This window comes from Rhodamnia argentea, chromosome 11, assembly GCF_020921035.1.
Source record: "Rhodamnia argentea isolate NSW1041297 chromosome 11, ASM2092103v1, whole genome shotgun sequence".
Lineage (NCBI taxonomy): Eukaryota > Viridiplantae > Streptophyta > Magnoliopsida > Myrtales > Myrtaceae > Rhodamnia > Rhodamnia argentea.
The window spans coordinates 1,867,795-1,882,510 of NC_063160.1; the positions used below are offsets into that span (position 1 = coordinate 1,867,795).

The 14,716-nt window shown below is 39.2% G+C and overlaps 2 protein-coding genes across 2 annotated transcripts; both read left to right on the plus strand.

Annotated features, from left to right (window-relative positions):
- On the plus strand, positions 1 to 3,791 carry LOC125312479 (monooxygenase 2-like). The gene is made up of 5 exons (XM_048272733.1): positions 1 to 244; positions 1,433 to 1,495; positions 2,439 to 2,616; positions 2,720 to 2,958; positions 3,130 to 3,791. Exons 1-5 carry the CDS (start codon positions 33 to 35, stop codon positions 3,692 to 3,694), a joined length of 1,257 nt encoding a protein of 418 aa, XP_048128690.1. The 5' UTR covers positions 1 to 32; the 3' UTR covers positions 3,695 to 3,791.
- A 7,447-nt stretch (positions 3,792 to 11,238) lies between these two features.
- On the plus strand, positions 11,239 to 13,167 carry LOC115750478 (monooxygenase 2-like). Its single transcript, XM_030687859.2, has 5 exons — positions 11,239 to 11,453; positions 11,568 to 11,630; positions 11,941 to 12,118; positions 12,230 to 12,458; positions 12,647 to 13,167. The coding sequence occupies exons 1-5, from the start codon at positions 11,242 to 11,244 to the stop codon at positions 13,165 to 13,167; spliced, it is 1,203 nt and encodes a 400-aa protein (XP_030543719.2). The 5' UTR covers positions 11,239 to 11,241.
- The last annotated feature ends 1,549 nt before the right edge of the window (positions 13,168 to 14,716 follow it).

A 14,716-nucleotide genomic window follows, 5' to 3' on the forward strand; every position in this document is an offset into this window, starting at 1 on the left:
CCAGCTACACTCGGAGTAGAAGACGATTGTCCATGGAGGAGGTGGTGATTGTGGGTGCTGGCGTCGCGGGGCTGGCGACGGCGGTGGCCCTCAAGAAGGTCGGTGTCCGAGCCCTCGTGCTCGAGAAATCGAAGGAGCTGCGATCCACTGGCACAGCTCTCGGTCTCTACCCTAACGCATGGGTCGCGCTCGATGCGCTTGGGGTCTCGTACAAGCTCAAAGCCCTTTATGCGCCTTTCGAAAGGTGAGATCCTCGTTTGCTGAAGCATTTAAAATAAACCTGATCCCATGTTTACTTCCACAATCATGTTCAGGTCGAGAGTTAAACGAGTGATTTCTCTGTTATTACTGGAAATGGATGAATATAATTTCTGGCTTTTTCAAATTTGATTGTTTGATTTGTCGAAGCAGAAGAAACCAATGCAGGATGACACCACTCAAATTGAGTGGAAGCCGACCCTTGCTTTGGTCCTTTTCAATTTAAAACAATTCTTGATGGATGATGAACTAGTGGGGGATAATTACCAAAAAAAAAAAGTAATAAAATTTTTGTACGAAGGTCAATTCAGTTCTAAATATTTTGATTTAGCTAATTTAAACCTAAACCTTTGATGTAAACATTTTGATGATTTGTCTATATAACTCGTTGGGCCAATTTGAACAAAAAATTGCTGATGTGGACATTGACATGTGATATAACCCTTGCTGATGTGAACAATTATTACCGTTTTTAAGGATTTTGTCAGTTTTTTCGTTTTCTTTTTTTGTGGCTGTGATTGTGGCCAGCGACCCTGACAGGCGTTGGGGGACAGCATCGCGGCCCTTGCTGGCTCTGGCAAGGGTCACGATGCCCTTGACGGGCACCACAAGGGCTTGCGGCCTCTCTCACCTAGATCTGTCGAGAGCCGCGGTACCGGAATGTGGCGAGTGCATTGCGTCCCTCACTGGCTCAACTAATTCTTTTCACGTGACGTCCATTCAAATGACTCAACTAACTTTCCGTCCAAATACGATGTTGTTTTCGTGCGTGTCATACCACGTCTCCAGCAAGGCACTGTGTCCCCAAATTATATTTACAATAGATTAAAAATGGGTCAAAAAGTTGTTATAATTCATCATATGCGGGAAGAAAAAAAATGCAATTTGAGTGCATTTCGTAAATAAAAGCAAAATACAGTGGCTTGTCGTAAAATGCACCTTGAAATTTACCCTTCTTATTCATCAAACGAAGGGAAAATGTGCTATATCAGTGAGAAAGAACAATAGGCTACTCAAGCAAAATATACTAAGTAGATATATTAGCTCTACATTGGTTTTGTACTTCGTTAACTTGATTTTAGGTTTCGGGAACTTCTTGAGTCAGTTCTTTTATAATTACGACAAAAATAGTTTCTTATTAAAATATTCTGATTATTCATGTACTTCTGTTCAGGGGATACATTACTGATGTCAAGACTAAATCGATTCAAGATGTGCGTTATGTTCCAATTGGCCGGTGAATCTCAAATTCCTTTTCATGTTTTCTATCCACCTTTTTCATCATATCTTGTTTCCTTAATTTACTGCTTAACCTTTTAGATCAATTAATTTCTTGTAATCCTGTACTGTAGGTTTTATTTCGTACAGAATGATATGAATGACCGTCAGAAATATACCAGGAAGGGCGCAAATAGCCTCTATTTTTACAGTTCATCTTTTAAGTATATCATAATTAATGAAGTTGAATTATTTAATACTCCCTTTTATAGATAGAATCGGGCAATTTTATCCGACTATGTTGTTGAAGATACGTCTAGATTTTGAGGTCTGTACCAAATAGGCGTCCTAATTTAAGTAGGTTAATTTCCTACACTTTTTTTTTTCGTTCAATTATTTTGTATATAAGATGTGGGTCTTCTTCAGGAACTTTTGGTATTCAAGCCCATAAAATATATGGTAAGATTTTGGGAATACCTTTTTTGAGATGTTATTTTGCAAGGAATTTGAGGGTTAAACACTACGTAGGAAGCTGGAAAATACGTAATTCAAGTGTTATTATAATTTTCTTTTTCATGAATAGTATCCAAGAGGAACTTTTGGTGTTCAAGCCCATAAAACATGTGGTAAGATTCTCGGAATACCTTTGTGCATTGAGATGATATTTCGCACGAAATTTGAGGATTAAGTACTATGTAGGAAGCTGGGAAACCATTAAGAGTGTTTACGTAATTCAACTATTAATATAATTTTCGTTGTATCGCTTGAACTATCGTGAATCTTATTCCGCCCTTCGTATGGAGTGGGTCCCACTGACCAATCCATGTAAATTCGATATCCGATCTATTTTCGTCTTCTGTTCATCTTATAGTTCAATCGCTTGTTTTTGGCAACAATGGTGTATTTTGTGCATGTGTGTTTGTGTGCTAAGGATACAGAACCGTGCCTTCGGAATTGAGCAGGATTGGAGCCCAACCAAGAGCGGTTCACCGAAAAGTCTTGCTGGAAGTTCTGGCAGAGGAGCTTCCTCCAAATAGCATTCGGTTCTCTTCCAAGATAACTTCCATCAAAACCCAAGAAGATCGACACTCACCCATTTGTATCGTCACGCTTGAAGATGGGTCCATCATAAAGTCTAAGGTCTCTATAGTTCTCAAGTAACTTCATTTGAAATCAAATAAGTTGTGGTAACTTACCTATTTTGATTTATCCGAGCGATAATTAGTAATTATTGTACATGTAGGTTGTTATAGGATGCGACGGTGTTCACTCGATTGTAGCCCACTGGCTCGGACTTTGCCCGCCGGTCTATTCGGGTCGGTCGGCGGTGCGCGGGTTGACCGTGTTCCCAAATGGTCACGGATATGACCGCAGTGGTGTGATTGAACAATTTGTAAATGTGGGCACGAGGGCAGGTTTTTTAACTCTTAATGATAAGGAAGTGTACTGGTTCTTCATGGGGAAGAGTCCTCCTAGAGGTATGTTACATATATACACACACTATCTTCCGTTCAATCGTTTTGGATTTATTGGTTTTAGTGAACAAAAAAGAAATAGTTATGAAGAATTAATTCATAAATTCGGAGATCAATGTACATGTGATAATACCTTACTAATCCTCATTAATCTCTAATGTTTCAATTCTAAAGGTAGGGAAAAAGGAGCAGATCCGCAAATGATCCAAAGGGAGGTGATGGAAAATTTGGCAAAGGACTTCCCGCCCGTATACCTCGACGTTGTCAAGCACTCCGATCTTTCGAGTTTGACATGGGCCCCGCTGATGTTCCGATATCCTTGGGACATCCTATTCGGAAACCTAGCCCAATCGAACATCACAGTGGCTGGAGACGCTATGCACCCGATGACTCCCGACTTGGCCCAGGGTGGATGCTCGGCGCTCGAGGATGCGGTGGTATTGGGCCGGCACATCGGGGGCTCGATTTCCAAGCACGGAGAACTTGTGGCCCGAGATGTCGGATTTGCTATAGGGAGGTATGCGAAGGAGAGGAGATTGAGGGCAGTGACGCTGATAACGGCATCATACTTGTCGGGATGGGTGCAACAAGATGCGTCTAGTCGATTAATGAGGTTCATAAGAGATGTTTTGTTCTACGGGCTCCTCTTGGCTAGACTTGTAAGCAGTGTCGCACAATATGATTGTGGGAAGCTTCCTAATGTCTCCTCTTTGCCTTCACGTGAATCCGAAAGCTCCATCTAATTACCGAGTTGCAAATGGATAATGGTCTACTATATTGTCTGACAGACGATGATGAAGTTTATTGCAATTTATAGCAGAAAAGTTCATGTTATTTGAATTAAGCATTGGATCGGAATTGGAGGGAAATCAGCTTAGCCATAACCGGTCGGAGGTGGAGTGGGCGACTGGACTTCTCCAGCTGCAATAGGAGGTGTGAACAGCAACAAAAGGACAACTCTCCAGCACCAAGTGGGAGAGGAAACTCAAGTTAAGGTTCATTGGATGTAAGCAAAAACCGAAGGGCAAAAGACTAACGAAAAAATCTCCAGTTGCGGTGATCATTTAAGGTCTAGAGTATTGGAACTGTTGGGGTGTAATCATGCTGGCCGTGTCTCCCCTCCTGAAAATCTAAGCCAATCCTTTGCTTGGTTAGGCTATTAAATTGATGTTCATGATGATATATGGCGTCCATTAGTGCTAAAATTGTCTCTTAGTTGTCCCATTTTGTATCAAATGTCTTGAATGTCAGATTTGGACCTTGAAATCGATTTTAGGCATTATGTTAGACCCCTGCTCAGGTTCGGTTTAGTCTTGATTTTAGTGTCTTTAGGTAAGTCTAGTACCAGCAGCTGCGGTGATTCTAGCCTAAGTTATGTGAATGACAACATCAGCATTACCTCAATAGTCCCCTTCAAACTGATTAGTGGGGAGGACCAGAAAAATGATAAGCGTAGTGGGATAAGTACAACATAAGTGCCATAACTTTCATACATGGCTCACTTGAGTGTCATAACTTTTTTTTTTCGACCACCTAAGGGCTATAACTTCTAAAAATGTTTACTTGAGTGCCATAACTTTCAATTGATTACTTAAGTGCCAATTTTTTTAAAAACATTCACCCAAGTTCCGTAAATTCGACGTGGCATAGAACTTGTGGTGAATGTTTTTAAAAATAGTTATGACAATTAAGTGACAGATTGAAAAGTTATATAGCACCCAAGTAATAAAAAAAAAGATATGACATTTAAGTAAGCGCCGTGCATAAGTTATGACACTCAAGTAATCGAAAAAAAAAAATATGGCATTTAATTGAGCGACGTATGAAAGTTATGACACTTGTGATGTTTTTATCCTTGAACGCAGTAGCATGGAGAGTAACTCTTTTTTTTTTTTTAATCGAAATAATAAGAGCTCTCAATGTGCTTTGTTCGACCATGAAAAACGGGATTAGTTGTGAGATGTAACGCTAAGCTATTGTCCGAGAAAAGTAACTAAGGTCGAGGTTGGTATTTCCTAATGTTATGCAGTATGCATGAGTGCGTTCAACAACTTTTGAAGCAAGAGCTTGATATTTAGCTTCAAATGTGGAGCAACCCACAATGACCTATTTCTTGGCATACCATGAAATACATTTTGAGCCTTGAAAAGTACAATAACTAGTGGTAAAATATCAGGCTAGTTTGTACCCGACTCAGTCTACATCGACAAAGCTAAATAAAAGGAGAAAATTATGATAAAAATAAAGTTTTTCCATTTTTCCAATCTAATAATGACCAACGGCTGGCACATGCATATATTGGTAAACAATGTTGGCCACAAGCAAAAGATCCGACGAGTAAGAGTAATGTATTGAAGAGCACAACCAATGCTCCGAAAATAAGATGGATCAGCATAAGACTTATCGTCGTGCTTGAGTGTTTGGCTCCTTAATAGTTGTGGGAGTAACAATCAGCTTGCATTGTGCTATGTATGCTCAACTCAAAAGATCGGAGGCATATTTTCATTGTGAGAGAGATTCCCTTGGTGACACGATTGATTTCAATGCCCAAAGATAACGATGAGTGCCGAGGTCTTTCATGAAAAAGACATAATCAAGTGCATACGCAAGATAGGTTCAATAATAAGCAAATGGAGATCACATGTATATAAAAAACATATGAATCCCACAATCAAGCGATGTTACATACTTCAATATCCCCTCTCACATGCAAGTCGTATTACAAATGACACATGAAATTTGACGAACATGGGAGAGACACATGCGAAATAAGTCGAGGTAGGACTTGATTTTGATGCCATAATGACAAATAGGGAATTGAATGAATGAAGCACACCAATTTCATTGACACTTGGTGTAGTATCAGTCGAGAGGTATCTTCATCTATGGTCATGATAGGAGATAAGCATAAAGATAATAATTTTATTTACATAAAAATTGGATACTAAAATAAGGGAAAATTTTCAATATGATCGGTTCGTGGATACTTTGCTTGTGTGTTATGAATAGTTGATTTGTAGAAGATTCTGCACCAAAACAATCCTGATAAATTGCTATAGGATTTGTTACATCAATGTTATATTCATCTTAAATGTAAGAAACTCGCCTAATTCTCATAAAAAATTCCAAGGTCCAGTTATCTCCCTAGGCGGGACATTTGAAGGCACAAATTCTGAATCATTGTGACTACGAGTGAGCATGGATCTAGATAGAACTAGGAATAAGACCAGACCAAGCCTAAAAATTGACTCGACTCTCAATTTCGGACTTCCCAATTCTAAATTTTTTGGAATTGGAACCATGAAATCCGTGTTGACACTCGATTTTTGGTCATTTTAATTTTTAGAAAAATATTTAAAAATCAATAAAAACTCATAAAATTCAAAAATCAACTTTGGAACCCTTACCCATGCCTAAGGAACCAAATTTGATCAAAAAATATTTTCCATGATGGAATGTCTTTTCATTTAAAAATGGCCGAAAATTAGGAAAAAATACCAAATGTGGTCGGAAAAATCTGAAAAAATAGTCAAATATTTTTCTTTTAATTTTAATTTTATTTGGCTACTTTTGGTTAAAGAATATTCGATTAGGATCATAGTTTTTCCTAATCAAAGGAATTCATGACCTAGTTGAGCCAAAAAAATCGTGGCTATCCAAAATGACACATCATAGGTCATGAGCCAATCAAGACCTTCATGATTAGCAAGAGTGAATCTAAAAATTAGATTAATTCTAAGGTTTCCTGATAAGCCTATAAAAGCCCTAGAATAACCTCACTAGCCCCAAGAAGGACACAACTCCCAAAAAATCCCCTCTTGGTACTAGAACAAACCCTAGAGAGAGCCAAGGGGGCTGGTGTTCGAATAAACTCAAAAAACCAAGTGAAAAAAAAAAATTAGAAAAAAGCTGGTCACGGAGGAAAATGGAGGAGTTCGAGTCGTGAGTTGAGTGTGTTTGAGAGTGAAAGAGACTTTGAGAAACCTTGAGGGAGACCTCCTCTTCCATATCCCACCGCCTCCTTGCCATCGTCCATCCCCGTAAGCTTCGAATAGGTGGGTTTTAAGCCCTTCACGAGCAGCCAAGCCTGCATTTTCTAAATATGGGTCTTGCATGCAGGCTATTTCATGATGTGTTTGTTATGCGTGCGTCTAACCATTTTCCGAACCGTTAAATGTTTTTGAAACCTTGTGTTACGTAATTTCATTTGGTTTGAGTGATTTTTCTTGTATGGTGTACTTGTGCGAAGTATTGGGGCTTGAAACAGGGCAGACAATAATTTTACCTGACCTGGGTTCAAGCCCAACTCTTCAAACAGCTCAGACCTGCGACTTTGAGGCGGATTTTGTTGTGATTTTGTTCGTTGTAGTTGTTATTTCTTAGCTAATGTTATTCCCAGCATGAATTAGTACACGTCTTTGTGGGATTTTGCTATTGGTTGTGCTTGAGATGCGAGATTAGGGACCATGGAAATGCTTCCGAGGGCTGGTTTTCAACCCAATTTTCTTGCAAAAAAAAGAAAAAGTTCAGACTTGCAACTTTGAGGCAGATTTCGTTGTGATTTTATGTGTTTTGATCGCTTTTTCTTAGTTAATACCATTTCTTGCATGTATTAGTACCCATGTATGTGCGGTTTTTCTGTTAGTTGTGCTCGAGGCCCGAGTTGGAAGGCCATGAATATGCCTCCATGGTCTGATTTCGTGCCCAAGCCGCCAACCAGGCATTCGATTTAATGCCCCAAAGAGAGAAAGCGGACGAAACGGCGCTATTTCACCCGTTTCCCTTTTTTTACAAAAAAAGTTTTAAAAATCACAAAAATAAGAAAAATTAAAAAAAAAATCAGAAAAATTCTAAAAAATTGGGAAAATTCTGGAAAATAAAAAAAAAATTTCTTCTGCATTTTTAGCCTAATTAGTGCCTTTATTTCACAATGGAGGATGACCGATGCTCATTCTAGTCCGATTTGTTGTACAACTAATCATGTCTTGGGTTCGATTATTTGGGATTGTAACCTATATTGATTGGCTTGCATGTTTACTTTCTAGTTTGTAGATAGCTGGTTTAAATAGTTAGTTGTTTAATTACGACGTTGTATTTCGACTAATTGTCTGTTAATTGCTTTTCCTAAATGCTAGTGTAAGAATTAAGTAGGTAATTGCACGAAAATGACAAAAAATCATTATGCATGATCACCTAGCATTGGTTTCATACCCGATAGGCTTTGAATGATAAGTAGCATTTGTGATCACTTTAGGAACATTAATTAGTTAGGTACCGAAAGGGCGCCAATTAGCTAATTAGTGTAAACAAGCCAATTAGCTAATTAGTGTAAACAAGTCCTTGAATCCAATTGCATAGAATTGAACAATTCATCCCAATCGCTCGATAAGATTTTCGATCCACCTTCCTCAAAGATTGGTGGCGACTCTAATGTATGTACACATACACAAGTCATAGATCATACAAAGATCAAATCCGATCTTTTCCCATCGCAATTTGCTATGGGCTTGAGCCAAAGCCCGCCTTTGAGGCTTGACAATCTATTAACCCATCACTCGATATGTAGGAATTGAGATGGGTCGCGATAGTCCTGTTCCCAAGTAGGAACCAAGCCGAACTGGACCAGAACCGGAGAATCGAAGAGTCGAACTAGGAAATGGAGAACCGAACCGGGAACTAGAGAACCGACTAAATCAAGGTAACCGTTATCGATAATTAGGATTTATCTAGGATATTTTCTAATTTAGAGATGTTTGGTAATTATATTGATTTTATATATCTCTTAAGATTGCGCTTATATCTCGCTTTGATTATGCCTATCTTCATTGATACGTATTTCCTTCTCTATTTATATCATAAAGCCTATGAATAGGCTGATGTAATCTTTATTATGGTATATCAACATATAGAGAAAATTCTCTAATTTATGTTTCGCATTATTCTCAACTTGATATTATAGCTTTATTTATGAGGCAACCATAGTGTATTGAGTGCACTTCGCCCTCGGTGGACCCCATGCACCTCATAGCACATTAAATTCCCGCCACTCGACAATGGTCATCGAGTGCCTCATTCCCATTTGGGTAGGTACCATGGTGGTTGCGTTACAATGTCATCGACGTGTTACATAGTAGAGCCATTTATAGGAGGTTGTTTTCTTTTGATGCAAGTCACACGGGCCACATCGCTCAGTAACTATTTTCAGCTAGCCGTATAGGTCACTTGATGCTACGAGATGTAAAGGCCGCATCGCTTAGTTACTGTTTCACAAGCAACCACATTGGTTGCGTGCTGTTTCCCTCAAAATTCTCGACCTTTTGCATGTCGTTTCGAGACGCAAAATACCACCATCTGAGTTGCCGCCTCAAACAACTAGATTTGGAAGATTCACCATGACAGCTGTCAGATATCGTTTCATGCATAGCCAAGTGCCTCCTCGCTGCGGATCCGCCCTTGTCGTTGAGTGCTGGTTTCATTGAGAAACAAGATTTTGTGGCATTGTTACATTTTCTTTCAAACTCAAGCTGACTTATAATCACCTTACGTTTGAGAAGGGGTGTTAGAGATAATTAGTATTTATCTAGGATAATTTCCTAAGCTTGAGATATTTGATAATTTTGTTGATTCTATATTTCTCCCAAGATTGCACATATATCTCCCTTTGATTTTGCGTATTTTAATTGATATGTATTTCCTTCTCCAATGATCTCAGAAAGCCTATAAATAGGATGATATAATCTTTATTATGGTATATCAAAATATAGAGAAAAGTCTCCAATTCACGTTTTCGTATTATTCTCAACTGTAACATTAAAACTAAGAAAATTATAAAAAATCTTAAACTTTTTGCACTTTTTTCAATTCAATTCTAAACATTTTAAGTTTATCAATTCGGTCCTAAACATTTTCACCTTTTGACAATCGAGTCATATTGGTCGAAAACCGCCGATGTGGACCCTAGCCGTCCTACGAGATACTGCTGGCCCTGGTGTGGATAATTTTATTAATATTTTACTATTTTTCGAATATTTTTAATATTATTTGTTTATTTTCCTTTTTTCCCCTCCCTCACCCAGCTTCAATTTTCGCTAGCCTCAAGCGACAGCAGCCCACATCCTCCCATATGAAGGTGAACCTCATTAGGGGCTGGCGAGGGGGGTCCTTACCAGCCTTGGCTTGAGGCCGGCAGAGGATAAGGCTAGGTGAGGGAGGGTAAAAAGAAAGAGAAAAAAACAGAAAAAAGGAAAAAAATAGAAATATTTGAAGAAGAGAAGATATAATAAAAAATTATTCACGTGAACATCGGCGGTGCCACGCAAGACGGCCATTGTCTTCATAAGTGATTTTCAGCCAATATGACTAAATTAGCAGAAGGTGAAAAATGTTTAGGACTAAATTGGTAAATTTAAAAGGTTTATAACTGAATTGGTAAAAGTGCAAAAGATTTAGGACTTTTTTGACATTTTTTCCCTTAAAGCTAATAGTATCTATGGATCTTTTCACCAACTTTTATTCTAGCAGTATCAAACTCTCAGCATTCGGAACATCAATTCATTACTAATGTTATATAATATATTCTCTATCACTATGATTATTTTTAAACTTGCTTTGGTGCTGGTGGAAGATATGTACTCGTTAGAATCCACCTCTAACACATACATATATTTTATTGTAAGAGTATCCAACATACTTTAAACTTTGAAAGCCCCAAATTAGCTAACCACTACTCTTTTACACGTGTTTTTAGTTTACTCTTTTATACATGGTAGGCTTCAGCTTTTAAAAATTAAAAACCAGTCTCGACAAAGAAGGTCCTAAGTTTTAGGTAAAACCAGAAATTGCTCACCACTATTTGCGACTCTTCTTTCGTGCTTTATTTTGCAACCATCATGTCCCTTCTTTTTTTTTGGTTTTGGTCAACATGTCCCTTCTTTTGCCTTGCGTTGCTTTGTCGTCGTCACTCTAAAAGAAAAGTCAAAGGGGGCCCACTTATTCAACTTTTGACCAGATACTTTGATTAAAAGAATTTCTACTTCTCCTTCTAGGAGACATTTTGTCATGTGCTAGTTTCTAGAACATCTGAAACTTTTATTCTTGCAGCTCACTTATCTGGTCAAAGGGGAAATCAAAATAGAGCACGTCATTAGACGTACACGACTGCCCACAACATCTATAAAAAGAAACGTAATCGTCACTCTGAAATAGTTCAACACCAAAGTCTCACCCAAATAACAAGAAAAGATCGTAAAAAGAGGGAAGAAGAAAAAAGAGTCAAGCGTTGCTTTTCAAAATGGAAGAGGTTGTGATTGTCGGAGCAGGCATCGCGGGGCTAGCGATGGCGGTGGCCCTGAAGAAGGTCGGAGTGCGAGCACTAGTGCTTGAGAGAGCGGAGGGGCTGAGAGCCACCGGCGCGGCCCTAGGCCTCTCCCCCAATGCCTGGCAGGCGCTCGCCGTGCTCGGGTTTTCTAATAAGCTCACCTCGATTTACAAACCTCTTTCCAAGTAAGGTTTTACCTTTCTCACGTTGTTATATAGCCTATCTTCAAGTTCCTTTTACTTAATTAAAATTCTTCTCAGATTAAACTTCCCATGATAAATTTTTTGTTCATGCATTAGGGGTTACGTAACGGATATGAAGACCAAAGCCATTCAGGAAGTGCGTTATGATGCAAGCAAAGGGTACTGCAACTCTGAAAATTCCTCATTTCGGTCAATGCATCGTCTATTTTTGATTTGTCGTGTGTGTTTCCTTCATTTCCCTTTGTTTTGCCAAAAGAAACATTGGATTCATTACACTTTAGATGGAAAACAAATTTGGGGTTTTGCAAAAATCCTATGGTGAGTCATGTATGGTTTTGAGCAACTACCTTTTTTTTTTGGTAAGTAGATAAGGCAAATAATAACATTATTGTCGCAAATTCTTAAACTTAGCATGACACAAATAGACATTAATTCTTTCATTTACCACTTCTTTTTTTACATTTCCTAGGAGTGGAGATGAACTAAGAGCGGTGCACCGAAAAGTCTTATTGGAGGTCTTGGCAGATGAATTGCCTCCAAATACCATCCGTTTCTCTTCAAAGCTCACTTCCATTGAAACCCAAGTGGAACAAGGCTCATCTATTTGTATCCTCGCGCTTGAAGATGGAACTGTCATCAAGTCTAAGGTATAATAACTTCTCGTAATTAAAATCTCTTTCTAATTTCCGCGGCAATAATACTATCCTAATACTTGATTAATGAATTTATTATAAAATATGCGTGCCATATAAATGTAGGTTGTTATCGGATGTGATGGGGTGCATTCTAGGATAGCGTGTTGGTTAGGGCTCAGCTCGCCGGTTGATTCGGGCCGGGCGGCTATTCGCGGACTAGCCGTGTACCCAGAAGGCCATGGGCTGAACCATGAGTTTCAGCAATTCGTGGATGTCTCACAGAAGGCTGGTTTTATGCCTCTCAACAGTAAGGATGTCTACTGGTTCTTTCTTTACAAAGCTCCTCCAAAAGGTATTGGAACACACCCTTTTATACCACTCTTGTATTTGCTCGTATGTCCTATAAAAGGGTATAATTTTTTACACTTCCGCATAAAATGAGTGATTTAGAAAATGTTTTCTAAAAAAATTCTAACTCATTGAACATCTACATTTCGTGGATGTCTAACAATTTTCACTCATCGAACATCTACATTTCAGGTGCAGACACGGGAGGAGACCCAAATTTACTACTAAGAGAAGTGGCTGGCCATTTAGCCAAAGACTATCCTCCATTGTACCTCGACATCGTTGGCCACTCCGACCTTTCCACCGTGACGTGGGCCCCATTGATGTTCCGGTATCCGTGGGACGTCATCCTCGGGAACCTGACCCGCGCGAACATCACAGTGGCCGGCGATGCCATGCACCCCATGACTCCGGACTTGGGCCAAGGTGCGTGTTTGGCACTCGAGGATGCGGTTGTGTTGGGTCGGCACATCAGAAGCTCGATGTCCAAACGGGGAGAGATCGAGACGCGTCGTATCGGGTCTGCCCTTGAGAGTTACACGAGGGAGAGGAGGTGGAGGACGGCGGCATTGATCACGGCATCCTTTTTTTCGGGTTGGGTTCAGCAGGATGGGTCTAATTGGTGGATGAGGTTCCTAAGACACGTATTCTATAAGTTTGTAATGGTTAGAGCCGTCAGTGCTACTAGGTACGACTGTGGCAAACTTTGCTAACCTCTTCCCTTTTGACTTCTGTTTCAATTCTAAACTGTACAAAAGTTGGATCCAGACTTAGCTTGGACTGATGCGTTCGTTTTGCGTAGCTCACAGGGGTTCATGTCCTGTGGCATAATAACAAGCTCTTGTAATATTCTTTACACAACATCGCATTGTGTTTTACTTTTCTCGTACTTTACATTCCATCATCCTTATTTAGATGCTTATCTCGATTTGGCGTGTCCTTTATTCTATATGCTTGATGGATACCCATATTTGGCAAGCAACCATGCTTGATCACATAGTGGCATGTACCTAGGAGGTTAAAAATTCGGAAGGCTGTTTGAATCACGTTTTCAATAAATAAAGCGAGTTTATGTACGGAAAGGGAGTTATTTGCACACTAGTGGTGATGCATTGGCACACGTATTGCACGTGGAAGAAAATCCCATTGCAAATAGGATTAGCTATTAGAACGGACTCCAGCCTAGGGCGTGTTTAGGCTAGCATTATCTACGTAGATGTTGAGGAATTTATTGGAGATAATAACCTCATCGGCAGCTCTCATTATTTTGACATCTATATTTGAAAATCATTCGAGAACATTAACTTCTTAATGTAAGAATGCAATAATGTAATTCCCCTTTCTCATCGACCCAATAGCGGATGACAACACGGTACTCGTGATTTATAGGGCTAGTCCATGAGCCACATAAGCTAAAGAGACTTGGAAGTTATTTGTCTGTTGAGCGAACCTTAGCTGAGGTTACAAAGCTGCCCATACATAGTGAAGTGGGGATTTTCGACATAGCCAGAGGCTTGTTCGACGGCAAGACAATAAAATGCTAGTGCCCAATACGCCGTATTGTAATTGTTGACTATCGCAACATTTTTAGAGGTGAACCACTAAAAGAAAAGCTAATGGATGCGGGAACTCTCCCGAGTCCATATCAATCGCAACTTTGGGTTTTTGATTTAATCAACGTGACATGGAAATCAATTCAATTAGGAGTTGTTACTAATCTATTTTGGATCAATTAGAAACCCAAGTAAATTGCAGGAAAACATTTTACTTCTGCAAATTGGAGATAACATGGATACGGGGACTTGGTTACACAAGATAAATCTAAAGCCCTTTCAATAATCTATTATATCAATCTTCAAGTTTCCATTGATTGATTTTCGAGATATTCAATTGAGCCATTGTAGATTGCAATAAGATCATTAGAACTTCGTTTGCCCATACAAACAAATCTTCCAGCAATCTTGTTGCTCCCAAGAATAGAGTCTCCAGATTAGGATGAATCTTTGTCTATTGATATAATACATGATTGACTAGATTCTCACCGAAGTGAACTCTCGCAAGTGTTACATCTATGTTATCCTTGATGCTTGTGTACTGCTCCACGATTTTCTTCCTTGTTGCTGAATGGTAACCGTTCCCTCCAAATGCTCGTGCCTTTGGTCTAACTTCCCTTGCTGTTATGGGTATCTAGAAACTGTTTCAATAAATGTCCGTCACCGGCATTAAATTAGCGGCTATCGATTATCCATCATCGTATTTCAA

Excerpts from the sequence above, each read along its gene's own strand:
- LOC125312479 (XM_048272733.1), top strand. The coding sequence starts at position 33 with ATGGAGGAGGTGGTGATTGTGGGTGCTGGCGTCGCGGGGCTGGCGACG. Across the intron at positions 245-1,432 it reads CTTTATGCGCCTTTCGAAAG|GGGATACATTACTGATGTCA; the intron begins GTGAGATCCTCG and ends ACTTCTGTTCAG. Across the intron at positions 2,959-3,129 it reads AAGAGTCCTCCTAGAGGTAT|GGAAAAAGGAGCAGATCCGC; the intron begins GTTACATATATA and ends TTCTAAAGGTAG.
- LOC115750478 (XM_030687859.2), top strand. The coding sequence starts at position 11,242 with ATGGAAGAGGTTGTGATTGTCGGAGCAGGCATCGCGGGGCTAGCGATG. Across the intron at positions 11,454-11,567 it reads ATTTACAAACCTCTTTCCAA|GGGTTACGTAACGGATATGA; the intron begins GTAAGGTTTTAC and ends TTCATGCATTAG. Across the intron at positions 12,119-12,229 it reads GAACTGTCATCAAGTCTAAG|GTTGTTATCGGATGTGATGG; the intron begins GTATAATAACTT and ends ATATAAATGTAG.